The sequence below is a fragment of the Haemorhous mexicanus genome, chromosome 19 (assembly GCF_027477595.1).
Source record: "Haemorhous mexicanus isolate bHaeMex1 chromosome 19, bHaeMex1.pri, whole genome shotgun sequence".
NCBI lineage: Eukaryota > Metazoa > Chordata > Aves > Passeriformes > Fringillidae > Haemorhous > Haemorhous mexicanus.
Genome location: NC_082359.1, coordinates 2,300,837 through 2,315,973, shown reverse-complemented (window position 1 = coordinate 2,315,973; position 15,137 = coordinate 2,300,837). Strand labels below are relative to the sequence as shown.

Below are 15,137 nucleotides of genomic sequence, written 5' to 3'. Positions count from 1 at the left end.
CTCCTGTGAATGAGCCAGTGCCTTCTGCTCACTGCTGGTACCTGCCAAAGGAGCCAAATGCCCACATGACCCAGCAGCAGTGTCACTGAACTAGTCCCATGTTACAGAAGTTAAATTTTACTTCAGAGGGTTTGGAGTTAATTGCACATATTCCAGCTGTCGTACAAAGTTTAGGATTGCTGGATTAAATATTTCAACCAATGCTTATGTGTAGCCCAAGTAAACAGTACGGTGTCCCTTGCAGGACCTGGGTACTTCATGAACTCTGTCTTCTGCTAGGGGGACAGGGGACTGAGAAAACAATCTTCAACAGGATTCCCATCATCATCACCTGCTCAGTTTTCAACACAAGTGAGACACTTAGAGACAGAGTTCTCTGCTGGGAATCCTAGATGGGGCTAAGCAGTGAACTCCAGGACTTTGGTGTGTCACAGGAAAGAGCTGTCCTCTCTCCAGGTGACAGCAACTGGAGCACATCGTGACTTAATCATTACTGGAAGGAACTGAACTACTCCATGATTTTGAAATGGGGTGCAAACTTAACAATTCTACACTGGTACACCAGGCTTGACCAGCCAAATATTTAGTAGATGATTTTTCTTTGCTAGTAGAGAGAAAGATTCATCATGCACAGTTTTGTCTGGCATTTCCACTAGCCAGTGTATTATTTCTGTGTCTGCCATGAAAAATAAGGTTGTTTTGAGGCTGCTTTGTGACCTCCACAGCTGGATTGATGTCTGTTTCTTCTGAAAAAGAAAGAGAAAATTCTCAGGCTTTAACTTCAGTTATTTCACAATTCAGAGGGTCTTGAATGTATTCAGTTGGTACATGGCTTAGTACTTGCCATTTACACTTCAGTTGAAGGAGAGGATGAAATCATAAAGAGCTTAGTTGATGCCAGCAGTCATAGTTACTAGAAAATATTTCATATGCAAAGCATGTTCCTGGATTCCCTGGCTGAGGTTGGAAATGTAGTGCATGGCACCACCCAGCCATCTCTCCTGCCACTCTCAGGCCTCATCATGGCCTTGACTTTGCTGTTGATTTGTGCTGAGAGTTCATAGAGGGATTTTTTTTCAGTTGAGGTTCTCTAGCAGAGAAGCTGTTGTTAGAGTGCAAATGAGACTGTCCCCTTGATGCTAAGAATGAATTTCCTTTTCTGTAAAATTACACAAAGTTGAAACCGCATGCTGTGCATCTGACTAAGGGACAAAATTCCATGTTAGCTGCTGCTATCTGCCTTGCTCAGATGGTGTTGGGGGGACACACAAACAGGCAGGAACATGTAGATTTCAGCATGGGGCACTCCTCAAATGCAGCCTGTTGCCTCTATTTTCTAATGTTTTACTTCACCCACTTCTACCTTGTGTATTTATACATGTTGGAACTTACCCTTTTGCTCTCGGACTTTAACTTAGAATTCCAACTTTGGGTAGGTTGAATCTTCCTCTCATAACTCTCTTCCTGTGTAATGTCTTTTGCATTTATGGTGATTAGTGACTACTTCTTGTGTGCTGTTACTGCTTAGACTGGTCTCCCTTTATTAGATGTGCAGTTCCATAACATCTTACAGATATCCTTTAATCAGATTTGTGCTCAGGACAGTGAATCTCACAGCATCAGGTCATTTAGCCATTTATCTTGCAGTTTTACAGCCATGTGGGACACACATACCCAGAGCTGTGCTAAGCCTTCCTTAGTACAGAGCCATATTTTTTGTGTCCAGCTGACTGAAGTTCACAGATACATTTTTTAATTGCCTCCATTAGTATTTGAGACATATCTCACCTTTCAGCTGATGTCTCTGTGCATGCAGTGTTCCTGAATTACTGTCCCCTTTGTCCCTGTGCCCTCCCACGTATATTTGAGCCATCCCTTGTGCTGTTTCATCCCTTGACCTCCCTGTCCCCCTCACTGTGTCCCCCAGGACACAGCTCCTGCTCCACTGAGCACAGGCCAAGGCTGACCTGTGCTTCACATGACTGTTCCACTTCATGGTCACAGCAATGTTCCATAGGGCATGGCTGGCTTCCTGGGGAGCATCCTGGGGGGAAGGCTTTCCTAAATGGCACCTAATGAATAACTGAGACAGAGAAGTGACTCACTGGGGAGTCTGTCAGCAGTGCCACACTGTGCCACTCTGCTCTTCTTTCCACAGATTTCAGGGATTTGTAATGGAATGGTGTTTCCAGAATGACTGGTAGAGAAGAAGGAATTCTGTTTTGCAAAAAGTTGATATTTCTTATCTGTATTGGTAGCTGTGTCCAGGTGACTGGTAGCTTTTAATCATATTACATGTACATGGAACACTACAAAGTGTTTGAGTTTTCTGACTTTAGGACACTTCATGTTTTGTAGATACCCAGTTCTATTGATGTAGTTATATTTAATGAGATGTCTGAAGTGTCACTCAGTACTAAAGACAGGAATCATGGAAAACCCCAATCATGGAAGGTTATGCACACCAACAACTTCTTCCAGTCAGCTCCCCCTGAGGAGATCATGATGTGGGGAAAGAAATGTTTGTGGAGGCCAGAAGTTTTGTTACAAGGCAATCTGCCATTTTTATTATGGTTACCATTTGCAATTAAAAATAAGCAGCAGTTAAGATGAACAATTGAATTCTTAATTTGAATAACCTTTTTTGAGTTGGAGTAAATATGCCAGTCAAAGCAACAGCAGAGGTAAACCCACTTATTTACTGTGCAAATCTAGAGTTTGGACTTTAAATTGTACTAAGGCTTCACAGGAAGGCTTAGCTTTGTTCATGTTTTTCCTCATAGTATTGCTTTGCTCCTACAACCATGTGAGGCTCTCATTAACAGAGAGAAACACACAGAATGTTGGACACCTTCTAAAGAAAAGAAAAGAAAATACACATGGGCCTGTGTATTTTAAAAAAAAGTTTCTGATTCAATCCATTCCAGTCTGAGGAGGTTCTTCTGGAGTAAACAGGTTCCAGGTAGGCAAAAGTCACAGGAAGAAAATAGCAGTTCAGCTGCTGTGGGATTCACAGCCCTTGAGATATCTGTGGGAATTCTGCTCCTGGAGGAGCTGCAGACTTGGGATGACAGCAGTGATGGGCAGGAGAGCACAGAGTATCTAAAATGACTGTGGGTGCTGGGGGTTTGTGGAGGCTGGACTCTCTCCATCAGTCCTTTTAGCTCTGTTGCTGCTGAAAGGCAATCTGACAAGGTTGAAGCCTGTCAAACAAGACACCACACAAGGACAACATGGCACTGTGCATGGGAACCTGGCAAGGTTTGGTTATTCAGTTGAATCTAGAGAAACAAAGAATTTATCTCCTATTCCACTACATTTTTTCTTTAATCTGTTATGGATTGAATACTAGCCAGAGATAGCAAGCCAAGAACTTCACTGTTCCCATTTCAGCACTGTAAAAACATACTCAGAAATCATAGAGAGAGGATCCCAGGTCTTTCCTTTCTCTGTGGTCAGCAGAGTGTTTATCAATTCTACATGTGTAGTCTCAGTGTGTATTGGTTGCTCTGTTAAGAAGAGATTTACACATCAGCACGTTAAACCAAAATGCTCATGATTCACACAAGCCTGTCCTGTTAATATCAGCCCTTATCACTTTTCAGAGCTGCCCAGAGTGGAGTGCTTGAGAAAGAATCTGGTTTGGCAAAATGGGAACCTTGTAAGTGACAGATAGGAAAGCTGACAGTCTGTTTGGAGCAACTTATTAGTCAGAAAATGGCAAATGTCTTTTTTTTTTCCTACTTTTTTACAAAAACCTGATTCCCCCTCATGGTCAGTCAAAGCCTGGTGCAGAAGGTATAATCCTCTGTGACATGATTTGGAGTTGCTGGAATGTGCTTGTTTTTAAAATTTAGCTTATTGAATTCTTCTGTGATTTCCATGATTGATTTCCCTTTTGTTTCTGGAAGGAACAGGTGGATAATCATCCCTGAAGTGAAAAGTACCACCATAAAGATGAGGAAGCAGAAGTGCTTCAGTCTTTCCTGCGGGGAAGAACAAAGTGAGAAAGAAAGCAGGATTAGCATATCTTTGCTTTAGTCACTTTCTTGGCACGTTTTTTGTGTTTGGGTGCCACCATGCCTTCAGTTTTAGCTGTTACTCATTTCAGATCCTGACTGCATTAGTGCAGAACTCTGAACTGATACACAGTGTGAGTTTGCTCTCCTCACATTTTGGGCAGACAGAACAATCCTTCCAGGCCTGAGAGCCAAGGTCACCAACACAGCCTCAGGCCCCAAAAGTGTCAACAAAAGGGAATGGGGCAGAGGAACCCGAGGGAATGTGACTTCATTGCCTGAAGCTGTAACTGGACAATTCACCTCTGATATGCAGATAGACTGGCACTGTGATAGTTCTGAAAAATCCTCCTTGCCCAGGATTTTCTCCTGGGAAGCTGAGAAGCCTCAGAGAGGAATGAAAACAATAATTATCTGATTGCTGCTCCTGTGTTTGCTGCTTTGGAGTGTGGCTTGGACATTGCTTACCAACAGGTGAATGTTTGATTGGTTCCATGTGAATTGTTTTAACTCAATGGCCAATCACAGCCAGCTGTGTCAGACTGAGTCAGTCACGGGTTTTTATTATTCATTCTTGTTAAGCCTTCTGATCTAGCCTTTCTCTTTCTTTAGTATAGTTTTAGTATAGCATTCTTTAATATCATAAAATAATAAATCAGCCTTCTGAGAACTTGGAGTCAGATTCTCATCTCTAACCTCGTCCTGGGGACTCTCACAAAGCCCACAATGGACCAAACTTAAATCAGTCTGAGAAACTTGTGACCATTGTCCACCTTGGGTGTAGCCTCTGTGAGACTTTTGCACTGCCCAAGCTGTATCCTTTGAAGGCCCTTAAGAAATACCTACTTTATTCTTTTAGCTCTGTCTAGCCTCTGCTCCAGGTAGCCTCTCGAGGCATCCCCCAAAATATTTTGAATTTGATAAGGAATTCTTTCCATTGACAAATATTTCAGTCTGAATTAGTATCTTGGGCAAATCAGGGCCCTTTGGTTGCAGAAGTGGGCATGGGAGATGGGAAAAATGCCTATTTTATGATTTTTTTTTGCAAATATTAAAATGAATATTATATGTGCTATGTTAGAAAGTTATGCTGTGTTAGTTTTCTTAAGAAGTGTGTTAAATATAGTTTAGGTTATAACATAATGTTAAAATAGAAACTATGCTATGTAAGATGCTTTTTTTAAGAGGACTCACACTGAGACAGCAGCCACAGGACACCTCACTCTTTCAGAGAAAGAGAATTTATTGCTCTCTTATCGAGTTCTTCCCGCCTCACTCCGCCCTGAAGAGCCGTCAGGATTCAGAGGAAGAAGCTGACACTGCCCAGACAGAATCCTGGGTTTGAATGGAATTTCTGCATCATGGATGAGGTGTATGAATATGCAACAGGCTGATGCTTTTAAGGGTTAATCCTCTGTTAATGTGGGTTCTTTTTCGGGCTTATTTTGCCCAGAAAGAGGTACCCGAACTGTCTGTAACTCTTTGTTTTTATTGTCTCCTGTTGTCCTAAATCCTAATTGTCCAAATTTTTATTCCTCTAATCATATTACTATTTTTCTAACTATTATTTTACTATTAAACGTGTAAATTTTTAAAAGCAAGTGACTGGCGTGTTTCCCAGGGGCGCTGCAGGCTGAGCGGGCGCTGCCGCCCTGCCGGAGCTGCGGCACTCACCACGATGAACGGGAACGTGGTGCCGATCACAAACACCCCCAGCCAGTTCAGAACCGAGCTGATCACGAAGGCAGGGGGTCTGCAGGACAGCTTGAAAATTTCAACCCTGGTGGAAACCGTGGCACCGCCTGGAAGGAAAGAAGAACGAGGATTGTTTCTTGTTTGATGCGTTTGGATTGGGTGCTACAGTTACACAGTCAGCTAATAGATGCTGCTATAATGGACTGCCATGGGGGCCAGAATTGTACAGTGGCATTGAGTATGCTGCTCTTTGTTGCAAAAGAAAACGTTTGTGGCATCTAATAAACTGCTAGGTATCAGTTTATGAAAGTGGTAAAATAAATAAATTTAATAAACTGCTAGGCATCAGTTTATGAAAGTGGTAAAATACTCAAATAAATTTAATAAACTGCTAGGCATCAGTTTATGAAAGTGGTAAAATACTCAAATAAATTTAATAAACTGCTAGGCATCAGTTTATGAAAGTGGTAAAATAAATAAATTTAATAGACTGCTAGGCATCAGTTTCTGAAAGTGGTAAAATACTCAAATAAATTTAATAAACTGCTAGGCATCAGTTTATGAAAGTGGTAAAATAAATAAATTTTTGGGGACATCCAAGAATTAAGTAGTTGACACTTGAAAAAGCCTGACACCATCTCATGAAAGAAGATGTGTCAGGATGGAATGACAATTACTGTTGATAAAATGAATTTTCAGTGTGATTCTGCTAGACTACCAATGAGTGATCTTCCCAGATTTACTTCCTGGGCATTTCAGTTATGTTTTGAAGTCACAGGATTTCAAGTGTTTTGAGTTAGGAAAAGAATTCAACCCTGCCATATGGGAAGGCAAATATTTAAAAAATTATTAGCCTTTATAAAATAAAATTTAATGAGTAGCAGGCAATAAATGCTAGGAAAAAAAATATTCCAAAGTAGGTCTTCTGCACTGCTGCCTATGGGGATAAGACATAACATTATACAACACTGAATTTAAAAGAACTCTTGCTTTTCTTTTTTTCTTTTTTTTCCCCCTAGCATTTAAAAAAATCTTTTACCCATCTGCTTTTGCTCTATTTTTGCTGTAATTTTCCAGTGTGCTCCTTTCCTCTTTTTAGCAAAACTCAAATGTGATGATATTTAATTTTATGTCCAATGAATAATGGACACAATGTCTAAATGACTGCAAGATAATGTGAAATGAATTTACTTATGATAAATATTCTGCAATATAAGGCAGTATTTTCCTAACCCTATCAATAAGCTCACATGACTCAATTCCTCTATTTCCTTTTTGATTGAGAACTTACCTGGCCCAACAGCAAAGACAACTGTAAACAGGATAATGAGAGCAAGGCTGCAGTATGGCATCCAGAAGTACCAGTCCTGGGGAAAAAGCCATAACAAACTTCTGGTTAAAAACTGTTAACAGCCCTAGGTGAGGAATGCTCCTGCTTTTCCAACACTGTCACCTCAAAAAAGAAATATTCAGTGTGTGGGCATTGAGAGCTGTGAGAGCTTTACTCTGTGGGTGGAGCAGCTGAGATCTTTGTTAGGTGAGCAGACAGGTCTGCCAGTGCAGAGCACCTGCAAATCTGGGGAGGCTTCCATTAAATGAAGTCTGAAGAGTTCTTTTGCCCCCTGTCCTTTATTTTTGACCTCATAATGCTTCCTCTGATCCTTAGGGATATGAGAAGACAAATCACATCTTTCTTAACTTCTGTTAAGTTATGGATTTAAAAACTGGTACTGAAAAGCAATTTTTATAGATCTTATTTAAGGAGAAATGAGACTCGATGCTTTAGGAAAACAAGATTTCTCTCTCCTATGTTTGAGAGCTTTCATGAATGAAACAAAACCAGAAGTCTGCTGCCACCTTGCTTCCAGGTCAGTTTTGCAGTGTATCTACAGAGTAGCTCTGGATGAGTACTGGTAACACGGGTGATTTGCTTCTGAAAAAGGTACAGCAATGACACAGAGGTGTCACTGTTTGAGAGGTGAACTGGTCTCCAGTCTGTGAACAGAGAGTGCCTTCCCACAATTATCTGCAGCAAAGTTCAGTTTCAAATTAACTGATGCCAAAGGTCTGGGGTTTTGCTGTTACTTGTTAAAAACAGCATGAACAGAAAGGGCCATTTTCCTACAACTGCCTTGTGGTCTGTGCTGGCTGCTGTTTGGTGCTTGCAGTCTGATGAAGTCAGGAACCAGCCTCCCAGTGGTTTTTGTGCTCCTTGCTAAGGTCATGGGATCACGTTGAAAGGAAGGCAGGAGTACAAGAGACTGCTGGCTAAGAGAGAGTTTAACCCTACACATAGACAAGCTTGATCTGAGCCTCACTTTCCTTTCTCAGTAGTGTGGTCCTGCCAGTGAGCTTTAGATCAGAAATAGAAGGACAATCTGCTGTGAGCAGAATTTCCTTACCTGCAGGGACAGAGTCACAGTGAGAGCAGCTAGCAGGGAACCCATGATCCAGTAGCCCCCTCGTAGGAGCACTTTCCTGCCCAGCCTCTCAATGATGGAGCTCTGAAGGACAGAAATCACATCAGTGTCTGCTGGAGAGCAAAGTGTGCCCCACTCCCCTGGTCATGGGACTTACACAGACTACAGCAGCTACGAGTTCAGAGAGTCCAATAGAGAGGGTCATGTAGGAGGCCATATTTTCATCAAAGCCAGCTGCCTGGAGGACTTCAAAAGTATAAAAATAAATCTGGAAAAAAAAATCAAACAATAAGAGAAGAAAATAATTGATTTCTTATCCTAACTTGTGTGACACTGCCCTAGACATGAGCTGCTAATCAGGGAGCATGCAGCTCAGCTTTGGAGTGAGCTGGAATTCTGTACTCTCTTTGGTAGCATTCACTCTATCAGCAGACAAAAATATTATAAAAGATTATATAATTCATTCATTAATGAATTTGATAAAAGATAAAATGCTGGGACAATTGGATCTGCAGCTACTACAATGCAATTAGGTTTGCAGACTCCTGATTTAGGTGCTTTCAGAAACAGCCAGGTATATCTTGTTTTCAGTGCCCATCCAAAACCATCACTGTAGGATATTCCCAAGAAAGAAGAGCGTGGGTTATGGAGTCATGAGGGGTTAAACCAAACATCATTTCAAGTATCTCTGCTAGTGTTTGGAGATATGCTGAGGTGATAAAGATTCCAGTTTAAGCTGTGTTAGATTCAGCTGTGTATTTCCTTTACAAATGCAGCTGCAGCAGGGTGTTAGAGGTAGGAGGGTCATGCAAAGCTGTGACTCTAGAAGGACTCCAGAAAAGCAGTGCTGTGAGGAAGAGCAGAGCTGCAGAAGCTGCAGAACAGGGAGCATGCTTGCTGTTGGCTTTAAGGGCAGAGTGAGCAGCCTGCCATCCCAACATCTCAGGGTGCTAGGAGCCAGGGGACAAATAGCAGCAGTTGCAGTGAGCAGTCACATAAAACTACAGATTTGGCCAGTAGAGAGTGGGCTCATTTCTAAGAGTGAGCTCTGGAGCTCTGCAATGGCTCCCAAAGGTGGCTGCTCAGTGAGCCTAACTACAGAGGCAGGGAACTCCAGCAAGGACCAAGAGCTGGCCAGAGGGATGTCACACAGACAGCCCAGCCCAGCTCTGTGGCTGCTGCTGTCCTCTAGAAGGGCTGGCAGACAGCAAGGTTTGGGCTGAGAAGCCTGAGAAAAATGGAGGGAGCTCCTGTGAGCTGTGGTATCTTGGGACTTTAGGGGGAAACGCACTCAACTGCATTGATGCCACAGAGCTGCATTGTGGTGGTCAGAGTAACTGTCATGTACAGCTGCCAACGGAAAGCTGGGTCTTTCACTAGTTCCAGGACACTCAAGATCTTGGTGTTTTTCATTGTTGCTTTCTCTTTCATGATGTCATCAATCTCTGCTTGGTGTTGGCCTTCACCCCAAAGCTGCCTTATGGCTGTGGAGAAGGAGAGCGAGACCTGCCATGTTAATTCATCTCTGTTCATTCCCTCAGAAGGTTTCTGAGCAGTGAGTCAAGTGTCTGGCAGCCCAGTGTGCTGGGCTGGGGCTGTGCTGAGAGGCAGAGGTGTCTTGCAGGGTGTTCCAGAGCCCTGATCCCCTCCTGCTCAGTGGGACAGAGGGACCTAGTGGGGTGCACAGGGGCTCCCTCCCTGCCCATGGGGCCACTGTTCTGCCTTCCTCCTTCTCTCAGGGTGTGAGCAGGGTACACAGCCAATACCCACAGCTAAGGGGAGCCCAGTGGAGCCCTGCAGTGCCAACAGCTATTTTTCATTTATTATTTAGCATTAATCTGACAGTGATTAGACTGACAGTGCAGGTGGTGTCAGACAAATGTGAAAGGTTTTGTAACACAGAGCTGAAGAGGAAAGTGGTTTTGTGCTCTGTGTGGGGACTACACCAGTAATGGACTCAGTAGGTGTTCACAGAGCCATGTGGGAAATGAGCAGGAAGAAACTTTGTTCTATTTATTTCTTTTCATATGGGGAAAGCAAACATCACAAAATGATTCTAAGTCGAGTGAGGAACAGGAACCTGAAGCCCTCAGTTACCTTTTTTGCAGCCTTCCTGGTCTCCTTTCTGCATGAGGAGATAGGCTGGGGACTCTGGGAAGAAGGGAAGTGTGACCAGCTGGACCAGTGCTGGGAGGCCACAGGAGGCCATCAGCAGGGGCCACAGTGACTGGCTGCCCAGCAGCTCCCTGGCAGGGAGAAAATGTGTGTTAGAGTTCACTGCATCAGCTTTGAGGAGAGAAGGGAAGGGATGGAAAAGCAGAGGGAGGAGCAAAAGGTGGAAGGGATCCAGAAATTAATTGTGTGGGTACTCAATTGCATCATACCTTTGTCCTGAAATTTGCCCTATGGCTTTTCCCAATGTCCAAAAGAAGGAGGAAGTAGAGTTTGCAAATCCACGGAGCTTCCTAGGGGAAATTTCTCCAACATATTGGTGATGTAGAGGAACACAAAGACCTTGAGGTGAAGAGGGAATTATGGGAGAGAAGAAAAATGACATTACCATTGGAAATCCAGTTATATCCACTGGATGTGAATAATTAAGTATGGCAGAATACAAGTGTCTCTGGCACATACCTCAACTCACATCTGAGACTTTCAGTACTGGATTTTTTTAACTCTTTCTACAAAAGTATTGGTCCTCTTTGCAGAGTGCAGTTCCCTGATCTTAAGAAAAGTACAGTTTTCCCTTTGAAGTGTAGGTGTAGCCTCATCATAAGCTCTCCTGTGAGCCTTAGCATGTTTTAAAGAACACAGAGTATTCAAGTGCTGAATGATTAAACACTTTTTTGCAGTATTTAATATGCTTGTAGTTAACCCACATAATCTCAACCTTTTCTGACATAATGCTTTTGAACAGTTGTATGGTAGACTCATGGCAAATTATCATATATAGTGCCAGAGTCAATGTTGATTTGTATGTGATTTAGGTGGAGACATGAGTATTTTTCTACTATCCAGTAAGAATTTTTATGATTTCAGGCAGAGTTGATGTTTTCAGTTTTATTTATTAACTCAGACGTGCAAAATACTAGTCTGGGAACAGAAGCTTTTTCCTGATATGGTGGTCACAGCCCCTTTTATCTGTTTCAAATGCAACATGTTCTTCTCTTGGCTGTATGGAATGGCAAAGCAATCTCTTGATTGCAGTCTCTTGAACAAAAATCAGGTTTTTGAATGGGCATGATATAGGTTCTAGAACACAGCAAGGCCCCTGTTGGTAAGCTATTCTCAAATTACAACCATAGCTCTTTAACACATCTCTTTGTCAGAGAAGCCATGTACAATATCTGGTTATTGGAAAAATAGGCATTAACTTCTAAGTTAACTCTTTAAAAAGTTAAAAGAGTCATCCCTGTGAATATGCAAACAATAGAGAGGCAAGTTCTGTGTAGGGAAAAATACAAAAAAATATTGATAGCAGCACAAGATGTTTTACTGCCTGTAGTTTAATTGCCAGGAGTGCTTTTGCTTTATTAAGCCCAGATCTTTGTATTAACCTCCAGGACTTACTACTTGGAATACTCCTCCTTGTGAAAATACTAGCTTTAAACTGTATAATTTCAGTACTTCTAGCTAAATTTAAGAAAACATTATACATATTTTTCCTTCAGAAAATCCCTTGTTTCATGAAGTATCCAGACATTTCTGACATCTCTGAATATTCATACACTTGGCAAAGCTGAATTTCATTTGGCATCAGTGAAATTGATAATAATTACGCTCTTTATTGCAGAGCATTATAGAAAATCTTCTTACAAAAGATCAGTGACTTCAACATTTTGTTTTCTTAGTGGAGGCTTATTATTTACTTTGAAAAAATATGGAAAATGTTGTGAGATTCAGCTGATCTGTAGGAGAAGTCACTCACCTGCACTTAGTCCACACATGAAGCGTCCAATTAGAATCATCTCAAAGGACTGGGATATTTTACTGCAGCCCATGATAGATGCTGCCACTATCATCAGCACATTGTTGCACAAGAGACATTTCCTTCTGTAAGTGCAAGAAAATGAGAAGATTTTTTTCTGGCTCAGAAAGGAAATGGCACTTAATGCCATGCAGGAAGGCTTGGCTGAAGTTGTCTTGATGGTTTTTTGAAATTACACATGTGTGGTCCAGACACAATAAGCACTGGGTGCTTTGGACTCATGGTGTGCCTTGGCACGTGGCTGCACCTGGGAGTTTGGGAGGGTAGCACAGAAAACTCTGACAGCTTTGCTGCACGTGGACATGCACTGTGAAACACGTTATTGCAGCACCAACAGGGATCTCAGTGCTCCTGTGCTTTGAGCAGCACTTTCCAGAGCCCATTCTGACTTCAGCCAGGAGCTGCCTTTCCCCATTGCTGAGACTGACCCAGCCTGAGGAGCTGTGCCTGGTGTGACAGGCTGGCAGCACAGGACATGGGCAGGAGGCAGGAGAACCAGCTGCCACCACAGCTCAGCTGGCTGTGCTGCAGCCAGCACTGAGTCTAAAAGCCTGTCTCATTTAGAACCCCAACCACCATTTCCTAAAGCTAAGATTCAAGTGACACCCTGTCTTTGAACATACATACTTGCCAAATTTGACAGTGAGGTATCTGCTTCCCGAGGAGCCCAAGAGACCTCCTATGCCAAAGATGGACACAGTGAAGGACCACAGGAACAGGAGGTTATCCTGCTGGATGGGATGGCCATAGCGCTCCAGCCACGTCTCATTAATGAAAGCCTTAACATGCTGAGACACAAAAAATAAAATCATTAACTGTCACCTACACGTTTTATGAAAATCCCTTTCCTTAGGATTTTTTCCTGCTGAGTTGCTGAGAGGCCTCAGGAGCAAACTGTAAACCATTCTTATCTGCTGCTGTGGAATGCAACAGGTGGGTCTGTGATTGGTCTCATTTGGTTGTTTCTAATTAATGGCCAATCACAGTCCAGCTGTCCAGACTGTCTCGGTCAGAGACAAACCTTTGTTATTGGTTCCTTTTCTATTCTTAGCTAAGCCTTCTGCCAAACCCCTTTCTTCTATTATTTTAGTATAGTTTTTAATAATATAGATCATAAAATTATAAATCAAGCCTTCTGAAACATGGAGTCAACTTTCTCGTCTCTTGCCTCATCCTGGGACCCCTGTGAACATTGTCACAATTAACAATGCCTGTGACAGCAGTGCAGGTATTTGACCATATTTCCAAAATAATTTTGTCACTTCAGCTGAAGTTACTATTTCACATGGGTTTAAAAGTGTGTATTAGCTATCAGACATAGTATAATAGAGTGTGCTATGCTCATTCTGCCATTAAAGCTCAATCTTTGGGATTTTTATCCTTGAAATCTGAGGAAGCAAGGCATGGACTGGTACTAAAGGACAGTGTAAACAGTACTACAAGTCCTGCAAATGAGTGATGGGTTTTCTCTCACATACCTGCCAAGAATGCCACATTGCACAGAGCCTGTTCAGTGCAATTCCTGAAGACTTTTTCACTCAGAACTTAGTGCTCTGAAGCCAGAAAATAATGCTTTTCCACTAAGGTGATGTCTACAAAATAATGATGTCTTCCCTCTAGACTTCAGTGCCCTTAATGGAAGTTTTTCCTGTGATCAGTGGAGAGAAGCAGACTTTTCCTAGAGCATGGCTCACTTGTTCTATTTTTCTGCGAGGATGGATAACTATAAAAATATCAGCTGAAACCACTGAAGAAGGCACATGTGCTGTAAGATTCTAGGGGAGACAAATGCCACCCTAGTTAGTGTGTGTCTTCTGAGGAGCACTTCTATGAACAACTTGCAGATCTCTCTTTTCTTCTGTTTGCAGCACTTTGACATGCCCTGCTCCTCATGACAGCATAGCATAACAAATAGGAAATGAGAGGAGAACTGTGATCCAACCCTTTCTGAATGCCAGAGCAGCAGCCTCAGGCAGCAGTGGATACCCAGGGCTCTCATCAAGCACAGTGCCAGGTGCAGCTTTGCCTACCTGAGACATGTAGGTGATGGTGGAAATTTGAAAGCCAATTTGGAATGTGCCACCAATGCCCAGGACAGTGATCATCCGAAAGAGCCCCTGGTACTGAACCTGCAGAGGTAGAACAAAATCTTCTTAAGGCTGTACCCACATCAGGCTGTTCTCAAAATCTGTCTTGCATTCTCCAGAAACATCTCATTTGTCCAGGGGATTTTCAGGTAGCAATGTTCCCTCTGCTTGCAGGTGTGGGATGTACATCCTCCTGTGATTTCCCTACATCCAGCTCAAGGAAGGGCAGCTTCCACAAACATCCTTGTCAAGGCACCATGGCTTCTAGATCCAGTCCTGTTCCCTGCCTCTCAAAACCTTTGCTGCCATGTCTTGCACTAAATAATTAGATGTATTTTGAAAAGCACTTTTTTTTTACCAGGTTAACAAAGCAAATTATGTTTCTAGAGAAGCAAATATTTTCCAGTCCAGGAAAACACTTAAGACACATGAACATATTGATAACAATATGGTAAAGATGGATGGCAGAGCATATGAAGTGCTGCAATACCTCAAAATAGTGGGCAGAACCACTTCCAAGATGCTTGCAGTAAACAGGAGCCTTGTTCTTACCAAGACACCAGTTTTGTTTTCTTTGAAGCCCCAGTAGCACACAAAGATGTCCCAGATGTAAATACCCCACCAAGTACTTACCAGGTTTGAAAGGAAACCAGTCATCTCTGCCTGAGGGCTGGCTGTCCAGCTCGTGGTGTGTCTTTGTCATCACAGGCTTGTGTCTCTCTGTCTCCTGCCTGCTGCTACAGCACTGGGCATTTGGCTTCAGGGATCAGAGTTAAATTTTTACTATTTCATCTTCACTCACTTATATTTACTTCAACTGGCCAAAGTTAACACTGCCAGATTAAGTATTTCAGGAAATAATTACATCTATTCCAGTCTCCAGGGGGAAAGTTTCAAAGCAGAGAAAATTAGCATCTGGGGACCAGTG

The 15,137-nt window shown here is 42.5% G+C and overlaps 1 protein-coding gene across 1 annotated transcript; it reads right to left on the bottom strand.

Moving 5' to 3' along the window:
- Nucleotides 1-3,779: 3,779 nt before the first annotated feature.
- Nucleotides 3,780-14,866, bottom strand: LOC132336294 (solute carrier family 2, facilitated glucose transporter member 11-like). Its single transcript, XM_059863629.1, has 12 exons — nucleotides 14,843-14,866; nucleotides 14,153-14,251; nucleotides 12,750-12,910; nucleotides 12,063-12,187; nucleotides 10,519-10,648; nucleotides 10,232-10,380; nucleotides 9,431-9,618; nucleotides 8,292-8,402; nucleotides 8,117-8,218; nucleotides 7,006-7,081; nucleotides 5,694-5,821; nucleotides 3,780-3,986 (listed from the first exon to the last, which is right to left on the bottom strand). The coding sequence occupies exons 1-12, from the start codon at nucleotides 14,864-14,866 to the stop codon at nucleotides 3,780-3,782; spliced, it is 1,500 nt and encodes a 499-aa protein (XP_059719612.1).
- Between the last annotated feature and the right edge of the window lie 271 nt (nucleotides 14,867-15,137).